The sequence below is a fragment of the Staurois parvus genome, unplaced genomic scaffold, assembly GCF_062004578.1.
Source record: "Staurois parvus isolate SC_StPar_1 unplaced genomic scaffold, SC_StPar_1.0 ptg000450l, whole genome shotgun sequence".
Lineage (NCBI taxonomy): Eukaryota > Metazoa > Chordata > Amphibia > Anura > Ranidae > Staurois > Staurois parvus.
Genome location: NW_028318246.1, coordinates 4,036,408 through 4,053,193, shown reverse-complemented (window position 1 = coordinate 4,053,193; position 16,786 = coordinate 4,036,408). Strand labels below are relative to the sequence as shown.

The 16,786-nt window shown below is 43.9% G+C and overlaps 1 protein-coding gene and 1 long non-coding RNA gene across 3 annotated transcripts in view; one reads left to right on the top strand and one right to left on the bottom strand.

Annotated features, from left to right (window-relative positions):
* The window catches only part of WDR47 (WD repeat domain 47), a 117,720-nt gene that overhangs the window by 89,431 nt on the left and 11,503 nt on the right, over positions 1 to 16,786 (bottom strand). Inside the window, exon 2 of one of the 2 annotated variants that reach the window (XM_089688692.1) lies at positions 817 to 1,114. The exons of the other annotated variant lie outside the window; for it this stretch is intronic. Coding sequence (XP_089544818.1) covers positions 817 to 1,074 — 258 coding nt within the window. The 5' untranslated portion in view covers positions 1,075 to 1,114. The remainder of the gene's footprint in view (positions 1 to 816; positions 1,115 to 16,786) is intronic. 2 annotated transcript variants of the gene reach the window in all.
* On the top strand, positions 4,464 to 8,215 carry LOC149453166 (uncharacterized). Its single transcript, XR_016314732.1, has 2 exons — positions 4,464 to 4,599; positions 7,393 to 8,215. It is a non-coding gene; the product is annotated as an uncharacterized LOC149453166 (long non-coding RNA).

The window sequence follows — 16,786 nt, the reverse complement described above, 5'->3', positions numbered from 1 at the left end:
GAAACCGGTTTTCCAGATCCTCCAAGCGGGAATCATCTGTGGCAAGTTTCTGGGATATAGCTTTAGAGGACTGAATGATGGGATGGACAGAGTCCTCTAGAGCACTGTTTCTCAACCTTTTTTCCAGTCAAAAGAAACCCTTTAAAATTATACACAATTTTGAGACACCCCTAATAGTTTTACATATTGCAACAACATCTAAAAACATAGGACACCCCACATTAGAGATGATTTATTCTTGCAAAGCAAAATACATTCTTGCACACTGGTACTAACTAGTATTCTAGCATTTGTTCTCCCTCATTTTCTCTCCATCATGCAGCTAATATGAGCCCAGGGCTGACAGAGGGACAGGGGAGGGTCAAACAAGGATGTTGTGCAGATGGCAGATGTCCTCCTTATCAACCGATTACATCAGCACTTGTTAGGACTAGGGTGGCTGGCCCACATGGTGCCCAAGGTTGTAACAATAAACAATGAAAACCTGTGACTTAGTGAGTGGATCAAACCTGCCTTTTTGTTTCACAGACTTGTACACAATTTTGGGGCAATTTCGGGAAATGTTTAAGCATTTTGTCAAGGCAACCCAGAATGGTTGCCAATACGTTCCTCTACTGCTGAGACACTTTCCTTGAAATTGTGCATATCCTGCTGGATCAATGTTATGTCCTCAATCATACTATCAACACCATGAGTGAGGGTAGTCAAAGAACTATTGCAGGATGTAATTGCCTTCATATCTGCCAGGGTAGAGTCTGGGTCAGGGGCAGAGGAGTCTGCAGGGCAAGAATCAGAATCCACAAGTGGGTTACTCACTGCGTCATCAGGTAGGCCCCAGGAGGTAGACTCTTCCTCCCAAGCCAGAGAGTGTGCGGTGGGAGGCTCTGCTACAGTTGCTGGATCAAACACGATACTGGGCCTGCTGGAATCCTTGGCTGGAGTGCGAGCGAAGCGTTCTAGGCGGGCAGTGGTATCTCGGAGCTTCTCTTTCACTAAACGCTGTGGCTGAGCGCTGGCGCCATCTTGGGATGAACGATCCGTGGCCGCTGTATCTTCTTTATTCTTCTTGATCATATTTCCAAGTATTACACCCCAAGATGATGATTGAAAGATGCTGGAGGGAAACGATACAGTAGTCCATCAGGATTAGTAGGATGGACCCAGAATGGGTAAAGTCAGGATGGAGGCAAGAGCTGTAGCCCACACGTCCGCTCACATCACCGTCCAAGCCACGCTACCCCCCCCCCCCCAAAAAAAAATAATTTTTTAATATGTTCTTTTATATTCAAAGTAAGTCCACCTATCCATCCATGTCTTCATATTTTAATAACCTGAGAAATCACTTTGAAAAAACCTCCTACAATTTCTGGCTGCAGCCATCTTGAGGGCAGATGATTCATGTAGCATTTACTTTCTGGAATCTACCTGTCTGTAGCACAAGCATGCAGGCAGGAGGGTGTACTTAGCTAAGAAAGCCCCCTCCCCTCTTGAAGACTCCTGGGATGTATGACATCATTTGACTAGGCAACGAAACCAGAAAGCAACTGAAGAAAGATTAATACAAATTGAAAACAAGTAAATATGATATACTTTCCTATTTACTAATGCTAGCAGCACAAGGATTAAATATAGTCATGTAATGTTGATTGAGAGAGTGAAGTTCAGCTTTAATTCCAACCTATTGCTCACCTGTCAAATCACCCAATACTGGGTTAAATGCATTCACTTGTGAATATTTATTTTCTTTCACAAGTATTTTGTTTTTTCATAGGTTTTAATACAAATAAAAGTAAAGCACATTTTAATTCTGCATTATACAATATTTATAGTATCAGGTTGGATGACAAGCAATTCAAACAAATGTGTGTTTCAATAAAACATAATACAAACTAGTGCTGGCTGGCAGGTCTTGTGAGTAAAATGATTCTAAAACTGGGAGTAGGAAGGCAGGGAAAGGGGGTCAAGATTTGGGACATTGCAACACATGCTAGTGATGTTCACGTTGTGGGAGTTGGAGTGGGGGGGAGAGGGGGGGGTTGCGAGAATTGAATTTTCTTCAACATGCTTACCTGTAAAATCCATTTCTTGGAGTACAACACATGACACTCTGCTGATATGGATACTTGCTGGGTTTTTTATAGCTTAAATATTGGTTAAAATTGTTAGATTTTAAGACCATGTGCTGTTTTAGAAGCTAAGCTCCCCCCTACTGACATGCAAATGACCCCATTTGACTGGTTTATGAGCAGCAGAGGAAGCTTCTTACAGGAAATGAGCAGGTAGTGGGGGGAGGAAAGAGGACTTTTAACCACCTCCCGCCCGCCATATAGTAATATGACGGACACAAGGTGGTTCTCTCGTTCTGGGAGTACGTCATATGACGTCCTCCCATTCTAACCGCGCATGCACGGCTCCCGGAGCGCGCCGATGGGCGGTGCGCTGTGTCCGGATCACCGATCCACGGAAAGAGCCGAAGATGTCGGGTCGGTCATGTGATCAGCTGTGTCCAATCACAGCTGATCACATGTAAACAGGGAAATGCCGGTTATCGGCATTTCTCTCCCCACGAGCTGTCACGCTGACAGCTCGTGAGGAGAAGAGAGCCGGTAATCAGCATTCCTCGGAGGGGACATGTACACAGATCATCAGAGCACTGATGATCAGTGTGCCCCGATGATCTGTGTAGCCCCAGCAGCGCCACCTGTCAGTGTTCATCAGTGTCAGCTCTCAGTGCTCATCCATGCCACCTGCCAGTGCCACCTATCAATGCCACATATCAGTGCCCATCTGAGCTGCCTTTCAGTGTCACCCAGCAGTGCCACCTATCAATGCCAGTCAGTGCCGCCTATCAGTGCTGCCTATCAGTGACGCCTAACAGTGCCATCTATCAGTGCCGCCTATCAGTGCCATATATGAGTGCTGCCTTTCAGTGCCCCTCAGTGATGCCCGTCAATGCCCATCAGTGCCACCTACCAGTGCCTCATCAGAGCCACCTATCAGTGCCCATCACTGCAGCCTCATTAGCGCACATCAGTGAAGGATAAAAATCACTTATTTACAAAATTTTATAACAAAAACTAAGAAAAAACTTTTTTTTTTTCAAAATTTGCAGTGGTTTTTGGCTTGTTTAAGAAAAAATAAAAAACCCCAAGGTGATTAAATACCACCAAAATAAAGCTCATATGGGTACAGTGTTGCATGACCGCACAATTGTCATTCAAAGTGCAACAGCGCTGAAAGCTGGAAATTGGCCTGGGCAGGAAGGGGGTATAAGTGCCCTGTAGGCTAGTGGTTAAACAACCTTGTGGTGAGAGACAAACACCGAGTTAATTTTGGGACTTTGGAGAAGAGTTGTTCTGAAAGACAAAAAGGAGAACAGCTCTTCTGGAGACTTGGAAGAAGAAATACTGTGTTTATAGTTTCACATATTGCAACAACATCTAAAAACATAGGACACCCCACATTAGAGATGATTTATTCTTGCAAAGCAAAATACATTCTTGCACACTGGTACTAACTAGTATTCTAGCATTTGTTCTCCCTCATTTTCTCTCCATCCTGCAGCTAATATGAGCCCAGGGCTGACAGAAGGACAGGGGAGGGTCAAACAAGGATGTGTGCAGGTGGCAGATGTCCTCCTTATCAACCGATTACATCAGCAATTGTTAGGATGCTGGCGGCTGGCCCACATGGTGTCCAAGGTTGTAACAACAAAAAGGCAGGTTTGATCCACTCACTGACTTGCACACAATTTTGGGGCAATTTGGGGAAATTTTTAAGCATTTTGTCAAGGCACCCCAGAACCCAGAACGGTTGCTAATACGTTCCTCTACCGCTGAGACTCTTTCCCTGAAATTGCGCATATCCTGTTGTGGGAGTTGGAGTAGGGGGGTGACGAGAATTGAATTTTTTTCATGCTTACCTGTAAAATCTATTTCTTGGAGTACAACACAGGACACTCTGCTGCTATGGATACTTGCTGGTTTTTTGATAGCTTAGATATTTGTTAAATTGTTAGATCTTAAGACCATGTGCTGTTTTAGAAGCTAGGCTCCCCCTTCTGGAGACTTGGAAGAAGAAATAATGTGTTGGAGAACTTGGAGATGTTTTTGTGCTGGACTCTGAAGGAAGATCCCAGAACCATGAGAAGATACCATCACCAAGAGAGCCCAGATTGAGTAGCTGTTATTGCATACATATTTTATCTATTCTTATTTGCTAGCAAGATAGCCAGCTTGTACATTTTTTAGGCATATTTTGTTATACTTTCCATGCTACGATTTGTTTATCCTGCAGTTGTATGTGCAGCTTGTTTAGTAAAGCACATTACACTACAGAGTTCTAGGTTTCCTGGGCTTTTACCCGCAAGGACACTTAATAGACACCAAGCAAAACAATTGGGGGCTTGTGCCAGGATTAGCTGTAAAGCTCAACTGAAACATCTGTTTTCTGTTACTTGTGCTAGGGAAAAATGCTCCGTACACGGTTTAGGAAGAGTAAGGATGAAGACGTTTCTGGTGTTCAAGAGGAGAAGGTGTGCGCCCTACCTGCCTGGGTCAGAGACTGTCAGCGAATGTATGTTGCAAAGGAGCTTGCTAGGTATGCTTCTCCTATGAACAGAGCTTGTGGTGATTGAGTGTCTGATTTTTTCCTCATATTTTAGACTTAAAAGTATTGGGTTCAGTAAGGGAGAGATGCAGGCAGTAGCTGTGTGAACTTCCTGCATGCTCTACATATTGAATCTGAAAAGAGGAAAAGACAGAGGTAGAAAGAGACTTACTGAAAGAGCAGCTTGCAATGATGACTGTGTGTTTGGAAGACAAGCAAGGCAAGGGCATTTAAAAAGTAGGGAACTCAATCAAACCTGCAGTGGCTTTGAAATTCAAACCACTCTAGGCAGAGCTGAAGATATGAATAAGAAGTGTGCAGCCCTCATAAACAAGTCTAATGATGCCATACCAAAGGCCCTAAAGCCTATAAGCAGAGGTAGGTCTGGGGGTAACCTAGGGGGCCACAGTCTCGGGGTAAGCGGCGTTATGCATGACGTGATGGTGTGGGGAATCATCCTCCATGCACATCACGTTAGGCATCATACCGCTGAGTGAATGTACTTATTCTATGTATTTCTTGTATGACTGGAACTGCATTGTAATGTGGTGTATTAAGCGCTGCGTCACAGTACAGGGTGAGATGCACCCCGACTAAGAGTATCGTGTTTTTTTATACTTACCGTATATACTCGAGTATAAGCCGAGTTTTTCAGCACATTTTTTGTGCTGAAAAACGGCCCCCTCAGCTTATACTCGAGTCAACGTCAAGGGGGGCGTGTACAGGGGTGGGCAGAGGGCTGCTGTCTCTTTCCTGGCTCCCACGATGATCCATCCAGGAAGCGCTGCTCCTTCCATCACTCCGGCCGCTCCTTCCGTCACTCCGGCCACTCCCTCACTCCTGCCGCTCGGCTCCGCCTCCTCACCGGTGATTGGCCGCCAGAACTGTAGCTCAGGAAAGGTACACAGGCGGCCAATCACGGGCGAGGAGGCGGAGCCGAGCGGACCCGCGAAAATCGAGTGAGGGAAAAGCCAGTAAGTGTGCAGTGCAGAAGTGCTGCTCCAACCACATATGCTGGCTGCAGCAGCACCATACTGCAACAGGGGTCAGCAAGTGTCATTGGTGTCAGTGGGAGGAATAGTGCCGCATCATTGGTGTCACTGATACTAATGATGGGGCATTATTCCTCCCACTGACACCAACGATGGGGCACTATTCCTCCCACTGACACCAATGATGGGGCACTATTCCTCCCACTGATACTAATGATGGGGCATTATTCCTCCCACTCACACCAACGATGGGGCACTATTCCTCCCAGTGATACCAATTATGGGGCACTATTCCTCCCACTGACACCAATGATGGGGCACTATTCCTCCCACTGATACTAATGATGGGGCTTATACTCGAGTCAATAGTTTTTCCCAGTTTTTTGTGGTAAAATTAGGTACCTCGGCTTATATTCGGGTCGGCTTATACTCGAGTATATACGGTATGTAAAAAATAAAGTATATTTTTCAACAAAAAAAAAAATATGCCACTGATACTTTCCATAAGTAGGAAGCTGGGAATCTCAAGAACGGTCTGGATAAAAGCGCACAGATGTGTCCCAAAGGAAATAAGTGAATGGTATATGTCAACTATGATTGGTGGGGAAAAAACTCACTGCTGCCATGGTAAAAACACATCGGTTTGTGGGAGGTATGAACAGGAGCCAGGCGCTGTGTAGTTTTGTGATAGAAATAATACACCTTGTATGGAGGTGTGTCTTTAATAAGTCATATGGTAAAACAATAATAAATAACCAGCCTGTGGCTTTAGGAAGCCAGGTTCCAAGATGGACGGCCCGTCCGCTCAGAGGGAAGCAGTGGAGTAGAATGCCTGTCAGTGCAGGGACCACGTTTACCCGACGTCCCAGCGTCCTGGATGACGTCACCACGATGTGGAGAGACAGAGGGGGGGAACTCTTGCTGGAGCCGCAGCTTTAGAAGGAAGAGGCCGGTTGCTGGGACAACATGTTTCGCGCGCATGCGCTTTGTCAAGTCTCAAGAGACTTGACAAAGCGCATGCGCGCGAAACATGTTGTCCCAGCAACCGGCCTCTTCCTTCTAAAGCTGCGGCTCCAGCAAGAGTTCCCCCCCTCTGTCTCTCCACATCGTGGTGACGTCATCCAGGACGCTGGGACGTCGGGTAAACGTGGTCCCTGCACTGACAGGCATTCTACTCCACTGCTTCCCTCTGAGCGGACGGGCCGTCCATCTTGGAACCTGGCTTCCTAAAGCCACAGGCTGGTTATTTATTATTGTTTTACCATATGACTTATTAAAGACACACCTCCATACAAGGTGTATTATTTCTATCACAAAACTACACAGCGCCTGGCTCCTGTTCATAGCTGGGAATCTCATCAGCTCAAATAGAGATGGCCAAGTTGAGTCAGATAAAAATGAAGGCAAAGCCTGTGGTCTCCAGGAAATACATGTAGACGGATTTACTTAAGGCGAGGGTACCTAGAGAGGAAACATATGGGATTTCTACACCATTTTTGCTTAAGAGGTGGAGTTGTTTTTGTTGTCATAGACATATTGCCAGAGAGTGCCATGCTGTGAAAACTGGACAACAGCAGGCCAGCATTGTCAGACAGCATGGAGAGAAATGCAGGTTTAGTCTTTCTGCTGGAAATCTATACCTGTCCATGAAAGTGTCACAAAGCAACAATGGGCATCCTAAAATAGTTTTGCAGTTTGCAATAGGCAGATAAGGAAATGTAAGCAGTGAGCTATGTTTCTGGAACAGTTGGAAGGAAACTATATAATCTGCCTTGTCTCTTACTCTTTTTAGGTAATGAACATCAAGGAGGTGGAGCAGGCAGAGCAGATGACCAGGCCAGATGGGATGAGACCGACCAGAAGAGGAGAGGATGATGCGGATCATTTCCTAATGGCAGCTGAATTGAAGTGGACTTTCATCTGAGAATTTCCTTATAACCAGGAGGACAAGAAACTTCCATCTGGTACTCTTTTTGAAACTATGTTACACAGACTGCCAAGGACATTGCTAACCCTGCTCAAAAGGAAAGTTGCAGCTTTCCAGCGACAAAAGTCTTCATCTTTTCCTGGACAAAGGTTGTAAAGCTGTATAGAAATGCTAGGTTTACAGTTTTTTTACACATCATGCTATAAAAAAATAAAGAGGTGGCTTGTGTTGCTTGACTATTTAAGGTGATTTTCAAAGCTTAGATATGTGAACTTATGGATTTTATGACTAAGTTGTTTTAGAAGCCAAGGCTCCCCCTATTGATATGCAAATGGACCAGCTAGACTAGTTTATGAGCTGCACAGGAAGTTACAGGAAATTATGCACAGGAAGTGAGCGGAGGAATCAGGACTTTGGACAACCATGTGGAGAGAGAAAGTTGTTCTGGACTCTGGAGAGGAGAGTATTTTGAGACAAAAAGGACACACTTGTTCTGAAGATGGATGAGGAAGCAGTTTGACTTTGGAACCCTTAAGAAGACTCCATTACCAGAAATAACTAAGTAACTTTTAGTGTTTGCCTATCACATAGTCAGCTTGTGCATATTTTAGGCATATTTTGTTATGATGCATGTTTTCTGCAGTTGTATGTGCAGATTTTCGGTTTAGTAAAAGCATGATACACTACAGAGATCTACAGCTCCCTTGGCGTTTGTTGCAAAAACTGGTCACTGGTCGACCAGAGAGGAAGTCCTCCTCCATATAACCCCTCCTACACAAGAAGCACTTTATTTTTTTAAGCAAGCAATGAAATTCCTGAAATAGGGGAGGGACCTGTGTGTCCCGTGGTGTACTTGAAGAAATGGATTTTACAGGTAAGTATGTGGAAAAAATCCAATTTTCTTTATCCTACATCATGGGACACAAAGCAGGCTATTCATGACTATGTGGGACGTCCTAAAGCAATTAAAAAACTTGGAGGGGTGGGTGACACCATAAAAGCCACTGCTATCAATCCCCTGGGAATGATTCAGCTGATCGTAACATGCTGCAGCCAAAGGCAGAATCCACTGCAGCTCGGACATCCACCTGGTAGAACCTTGTGAATGTATGGACCGAAGACCATGTAGTGGCCTTACAAACCTGAGCAACTGAAGCCTGATGACAGATAGCCTAAGATACCCCCACACTCCTGGTAAAGTGTGCTCTCACCTGAAGGGGTGGGACTATAACCTTCAAACCATAGGTTTGAATGGTTAACTGGCAGATCCAGTGAAAATTAGCAGAACAGGATGACGTGTGCCCTTTCTTGGCCCTTATGGCAGCAAAAACTAGGATTCATAACCTATGCCGCCAACTCAAGTAAATCCTGACCACTCGAACTGTATCCAGAGTATGCAGTGCTCTTTCCCCTGCTGACTGTGGACAAGGAAAAAAAGGCAAGACCCTGTCCTGATGTAGTTGAAAACTAAAAACCACTCTAGGCAGGAAGATGGCTTCAACATCATCCTATCATGTTGCCAAGAACGGCTCCTTACATGGAAGCACCACCAGCTTTGACACTGTTCCTGCCGAAGTGGTAGTAACCAAAGAAGCCACCTTCCAAGTCAAAGGATTAAGTTTCTTTAATTGGTTCAAAAGGCAGCCTCTGCAAGGACAGCAAAAATCACAAGTACATAAGGGTGACTGTGTTACACCCTGCATGAAGTACAAATCAAGGAGTAAGGACAACGGTCTCTGGGAAAAAAATGAATAGAGACGAAATCTGACCCTAAAAAAGGTACTAAAAAGGTAAATTTCATTTCGACTCCCAATTGGAAAAAGGAAAAAAAATTTACACTCACACATTTCCGCAGGTGCCACTTCCAGGTCTCCAAACAGGCAAATGAGATTTCCAGATCCTATAATCGAAGCTCCCTGTTGCCAGCTTTCTAGCACACATAAATGCGGAGTAAACAGGACCCAAGACCGCCCGATCTTACCAGACCTGGGCTTAAATAGCCAAGTCTTCAATCCTAGCAATTGTATACAGGATACATTAGTGGACCTAACACAATAGGTCTGCGCAGACCGGAAGTGTCCAAGGTGTGTCCCCTGTCACATACACTATGTCGGTGTATCAAGCCCTCCTGGGTTAAGTAGATCTCCACCCAGAATTCCCAAACGCTGGCAGATTGCAGAGAACATCCCAGGATGCAGGAACCATTCTCCCGGTATCAGCCACTGACCTGCCAGTTTCCTAAACTTCGAATATGTACTGCCGACAGAGACAGCACATACTGTTCTGACCCAGCCCGAATGTGGTTCACCTTTTTCTGAACCACACAACTCCTGGTGCAGTCCTGGTGGCTGATATACGCCACTGCCGTGGAACTATTGGACCGAACCCTGACCACAAACCTGTGAAACTCGTTCATCCAAAAATCCAGAGCAAGACGTACTGCCTGAAGTTCCAAGACATTGATGGACAGTATTCTCTCATGTGGAGACAAAGTTCCCTGAACTGTAGTCATATTTAAACCAGCCCCTCAACCAGAGAGACTGGTATTGATGGTTACGGTCTTCCATATCACTGGAATCAAAATTACCCCTTCTCCAGATACCAAACAAAACAAACAACCACCAATTCGGACTCTGCAATACCCCAGGGACAAAGCTCTCCAGTAATCTAACACTTGGACCTTCATGATCTAGACCAGTGGTGTGAAACTGGTGGTCCTCCAGCTGTTGCGAAACTACAAGCCTTTGGGAGTCATGCTTGTAACTGTCAATCTTGCAATGCCTCATGGGGCTTGTAGTTTGGCAACAGCTGGAGGATCGACAGTTTGACACCTGTGATCTAGACAGACAGAATGCTCCTCTACAAAAGACCTGGTGTGGAACTGCACAAAGGAAATCGCTTCAATGTAGATACCACTTCCTCATGTAGAGATGTACTGAAGGATACCTTTTTTGCTTCTTATATTTCGCTTTAAAAAGACTGCTCCCTGAGCAAAGGAACATTAAGGTATTCTGAGAATGACACCACCCGTGTTCTCAGCAAGCCCAGCACCAGGGCTAGGAGCTTTGTGAACACTCAGGGAACTGTGGTCAGCCAAAAAAAAAAATGGCAATGCTTTACTGCAATCACAGAAACCCTTGATGACCCTAAAAAACTGGCACATGATGATACTAAGAAGTATGGACATGCTACATCTTTCTCTTCAAAACCTCCAAGTCCCCAAAAATGTTACTAATAATATGTAAAACCGGGAGTCCCTAGTCACCAACATGAGAAACTACATAAAATTACGACTAGTTGTGGACTGAACCGGAATATTGGGTTTGTTTAAATATATTCATATTGAAAAAAAAAACAATAATTAAAAAAGGGCTGGAGGTCAGTGGCATACAATTGTTTCTTTATTCAACAAAGACATTTCTAAAAACAGAGAAAATCAGACCACACTCCATAGGTCCCTTGTAACAACCCCTCAAAGGGGAATCACCCATCAAAAAACAGATCAAATTAATAATAATAGCTCTCTCCATAAAAAATGCATATACTCCATATACAAATAAAAGTAACAAAGATTGGTCATTCACAGATCTTATTGAGGGAAATGTGCTCTGTGTCATATTACATACCTCTGCCAATTACAAGATCACCATGGATGGAAAATACGATTAAGGTCCCATAGATAAATGGGGTTGTGTGATCCAGGGGAGGGTACTATGAACCATGTAAACCTCCCTCTTGCACTAGATTGACAATCAGATATGTCATGTTGTGGATGACAATAGGCAGTCCCAGACAATGCATTAACAAACACATGTACTCCAGAGGAAGATAATAATAATAATGGTAATTGCAGCTGTATTATGGTTTCACCTCCCACTGGCGCCTAGTTCCAGGGCACCATTCAAGGGAAGACATGAACCAAAAATACCTCCCTCATACATAGGTAAATAAATTGCTTGTCCGGGACCCATCCATTGGAGATTCTTACTATAATTTGGTGATCTTTGAAAGCATAAACTTCGCCACGTTTGGTACAGTAAGGGTATAGAGATGGTATTTAATGCAAAGTTGAATAGCAGTGAGGTAAACCCTTTAAATGCATGATGCTCATTAGTGTAATTATCTCTTCCGAGATTTAGCATAGTGTTCTTAACCAGAGTTAAGCAAAAGCAATACAGGCAGTCCCTTTGAATGTAAATCAGCAGACTAGCAGAAGAATTCCTTTTCAAAGGTAGCAAGATTGAAGCATCAAAAAAGCATTAAGGGCAGACCCATTTGGTACAGAGTAGATTACAGAATGGTATTTTAGAAGGCAGAGTAAAGCAATGACAATAAGGCAAGTCCCTTTAGATGCATATCAATAGACCAGCAGAGAGGTTCCTTTTCCAAAGATAGTGAATTTGGAGCATCAAAGAGGCATTTAAAGTAAAGTTATGATACTTATCATGCTGTGAGGATCCATTATGGGCTTCATGGGGATCTGGGAGTGTGGTAAAAGCCCATTACCTACCGGTTTCACGGGTACAATAGGCTGGCTCCGAGGTAGGCTCAAAATTGTGGCTCCTCACAGCATGATAAGGATCACAACTTTACTTTAAATGCCTCTTTGATGCATTTAGAGGTGCAACCTGTCAGCTTCGGATGGACTGAAACATATTATCCCAGAGGTGTTCTATTGGATTTAGGTCAGGTAAGCGTAGGGGCCATTCAGTGGTATCAATTCCTTCATCCTAAAGGAACTGCTTGCATACTCTCGCCACATGAGGCTGGGCATTGTCGTGCATCAGGAGGAACCCAGGACCCACTGCACCAGCACAGGGTCTGACCATGGGTCCAAGGATTTCATCCAGATACCTAATGGCATCCCTCCATGGATATGCTTCCCCAGACCATCACTGACCCACCACCAAAACGGTCATGCACAATGTTATAGGTAGCATAACATTCTCCATGTCTTCTCCAGACCCTTTCAAGTCTATCACATAGGGTGAATCTGCTCTCATCTATGAAAAAGCACAGGGTGCCAGTGGCGGACCTGCCAATTCTGGTGTTCAATGGCAAATGCTAATCGAGTTCTATAGTGCTGGGCAGTGAACACAGGACCCACTAGAGGACATCAGTCCCTCAGGCCACCCTCATGAAGTCGGTTTCTGATTGTTTGGTCAGAGACATTCACACCAGTGGCCTGCTGGAGGTCATTTTGTAGGGCTCTGGCAGTGCTCATCCTGTTCCTCCTTGCACAAAAGGAGCAGATACTGGTCCTGATGGGTTAAGGACCTTCTACGGCCCTGTCCAGCTCTCCTAGAGTAACTGCCTGTCTCCTAGAATCTCCTCCATGCTCTTGAGACTGTGCTGGGAGACACAGCAAACCTTCTGGCAATGGCATGTATTGATGTGCCATCCTGGAAGAGCTGGACTGTCTGCGCAACCTCTGTAGGGTCCAGGTATCACCTCATGCTACCAGTAGCGACATTGACCCTAGCCAAATGCAAAACTAGTGAAAAACAGTCAGAAACGATGAGTAGGGAAAAAAATGTCAGTGGCCTCCACCTGTAACACCATTCCTGTTTTGGGGGTTGTCTCATTGTTGCCCATATAGTGCACCCGTTGTTAATTTCATTAACACCAAAGCAGCTAAAAACTCATTAGCAACCCCCTCTGCTACTTAACTGACCAGATTAATATCCCAGGAGTTTAATTGACTTGATGCTATACTCTTTTTGAGCAGTGCAAGGGTTAAATGCTTTTTAAAGTCCAACTCCATGCAACTAAACAACTTTTGCAGTAAGGTTGTAGCTGCACTGCAAGGGCTAACTACTCATTTTGGTATAGTGAAGAAAAAAAAAAAAAACAAACAAGATTTACTTATCTACTCTTCCACTCCTCCCAGAACCCTAGCCCTGCAGCCTCTTCCTCTGCACACTCCAGTGGTCAAGAACCCCGATATCATTAAGACCAAAAAAGGGTCCATAATCCTGCAATGAATGCACTGCTGCCAGGACAGTCCGCCGCGGAAGCATGGGGGAGCGCCATCTGCTGGGGGAGCAGAGGATCAGGTAAGTAAAACTGTTTCTCCTTTCCCCTGGACAAAACAAGCTATTTGCCTCCTGCAGTATGGATACAAACTCTTTTCAAGGGCTTTAAGTCTAGGGGTGCATAAATAAAAAGTGTAATACATATCTTATTCCTCTCTCTAGCAAAGTCCCTCCATCGGTTCGACCAGTCAAGTGAAGCCTCCTCTCTAAGGAGCTCCTGAACATGATGATGAGTTAATAGCTCTTTAATGTATAAAGAGACACAAATGGACCACCAACAGATGGGAGCTTCAGGAAGAACAGGACAGCACAGGAGTAAAGGATAGGGTAAGTAACACTGCTTGTTCCAGTACCCCCTAGACATAACAAGCACATAAGCCTTGCAGTGCAGTAGGCCCCACTGCAAAAGTCGATTTTTTCTAAATCCCAACTCCAGCCAACACTTGTCCACTTGCAGAGTGAGAATAGTTTTGAAACTATTTTTGAATGCTATAAAATTTCTCCTCACTTCCTGTTCCAATAATGGTTACATAGATAAGGGGAAATCTTTTTACTGGGTATCAAATAGACAGGAAATGTCCTCAGGGGGGACATAGCAAAATAACTAACGCTATTATCCATAACAGGACATAAAAACCTTTGTATGCAGTTATGTTTTCATTTGAAACAAATTTAGTGTGCAAAATCAGGGGAAAAAAGGAAAAAAATTAACCACAAAAAAAAAAAAAAAAAACCAAAAACAGACGTGTCAAAGGATAATACATTTCACTAATACATTTTATCAGACTAACAGAATGATAATATATAAGCTGTATCAGGCTGAGCGCCAACGAATGAAAATACGAAAGCAAAAGTGACGCAACAAGCTTCCGCTTTGGTATTTCCGATCGGTGGAACACAGGTAGATATAGGAAATAACACATGCACTATGGCTTGTATACATTGCAAGCATTGTGATTGAGTAAGTGGATTTTACATGCATGCATACCGGAGAGGAACTGCAGGAAAGTCTTTTCATATAGTGGGGACACCAGAACCACTGGAGGAGATAGTATCCATCCTTAACCACTTCCAGACCGGACACTTTTACCCCTTTCCTGACCAGGGCAATTTTCAGCTTTCAGCGCTACACACTTTGAATGACAATTGCGCGGTCATGCCACACTGTACCCAAATGAATTTTTTACCATTTTTTTGAGACAGATAAAGCTTTATTTTGGTGGTATTTATTCACTGCTGGGATTTTTATTTTTTTTGCTATGTAAATGATAAAGTCCAAAAATTTTGAAAAAAAGTGTTTGTTTTTTTTTAAATTTTGCAAATAAATAATATTTCATCATAAATCTTGGCCAAAATTTATTCCGTTATCTTTTTAGTAAAAAAAAAAAAATCAAAAATTAGTTTATAACCAAAAATTATAATTTTTAAATATTTTTTGTTACATTTTTATATTATTTTTTATTTTTTTCTACATACCGTCACCCTAGCAGTACAGTGTCACCATGGTGACACTGTACTACTTGTGGGGCGTGATGAAGATTTTTTTTTTTTTTTTTTTTACACTGATTACTCTTACACCCATATAGGATGTAAAAGCAATCATTTCTCTTTCTCTCTGTCTGCATTCTTGCAGTCATTGAGAAATACAGAGTGACCTGTGATTGGTCACAGCTTGTCACATGGTACAAGGCTGTTGTGAATAGCCTTGTACCATGTGACCTCTGTGATCATTCACAGAATTCACACGTAGTAAGCAATGATGTCACAAGTGACATCTTGCTTGCTACTTTGCATGTGATCACTGATTGGCCAATCAGTGATCACATGATCGGGACCTCGTACAGAGGTCCCGTTTGATGATCGGTGTTTCACTGTGTCCGGAGGACACAGCGGGCACCGGATCGCAGGGAGCGCGCACAAGCAGGGTGCAAGGAGGCCGTTTATAAACGGCCACCCGACCCTGCACTGCCACCGTCCGGCCGTTTATATACAACGGCCGGTCGGGAAGTGGTTAAAGCACTTGAGACCCTCTTATGCTGCATAGGAGGTCATGGGACTTTTATATGTGGAGAGACTTTACAATAAATTTATTATGTATTAGTGCACAGAGTGCATTTTGATTAGAGGATCGGCACTTCATCGGCATACATAGCACTTTAGATTCATGTAATGAATTTTCAAAAGGACACATACCCTCTTTTGGGGATATAGTCATGGTGGGGTAGCTATACACGGTTTTGACACTATAGCATGAAGGTCTGGTATTTACTTAAATTTGACAGTCAGTCACCAGCTCTCTTCTATGCCCCTCCAGCACTCACAGGAGCACCAGTCTGTGGAGGGGGAAGGAGCACTTGGCTCAGGCTCTCATCGGCTTGCTGAATGGCTGACATACCAACCATATGTTCGGGATCTTTTCAGAGCCTGGACCAGCTCTGTAACGTCACCCAACAGCAGGCTTTAGTCTGCTGTCGATTGAGAACAGGTCACAGGACTGGAGAACGAACTGCACTCCCATGATCCATAGAAGTAGAGCCAAAAAAGCTTTGGCCATACTTCTCTTTTAATGTACCATAGCTGTAGATATAATAATTAATAACAGTGTTTCCCCGAGACCTGAAAGTTAGTTCAAGGGTTCCTGGATGTCAAAGGTTAAGAAAAGCTGTGCTACACTGCTGCATGTTTTGCTAGGGTCCTTTTTAAACCACCAAGTGGAAGAGATTGCTTTTACAATAGTCTTGTAATTCGAAGCATTACGCTATAACAGACAGGTGACTCTTCTTTCTACACATGAACAGATAGATCTTCTATGCAGGAGATACCTGTAACTTAACCTCAAAATCTCTGCAGGGTACTGAGAAACAAAGTGAGCCAATCACATGACATGGAATACGAGGGATGACCTGTACACAAAATGTATCGTTACCAACATTAGACCAATGACTAACACAGGGACTGCCCCATTCAGACCTCAACAGGTCAGATGTTTTATTGCTGTAAAAAAAACAACTCCAAGATAAGTCAAGCTTTCAGAAGCTGCTTGGAATTGCAATACAACCATGGTAATGGAAAGTAACTGAATGGAATGTGTCACTAAAGCTGTAGCCACATGACACCAACAAGGCCAAGCATCTCAGAGCTTCAAGCTGCTCTTTCACAGCTACGTAGCAACTATACAGTGAAGGGGTGACCACAAACATTAAGCACCAGAGGAAGGGAAGGGT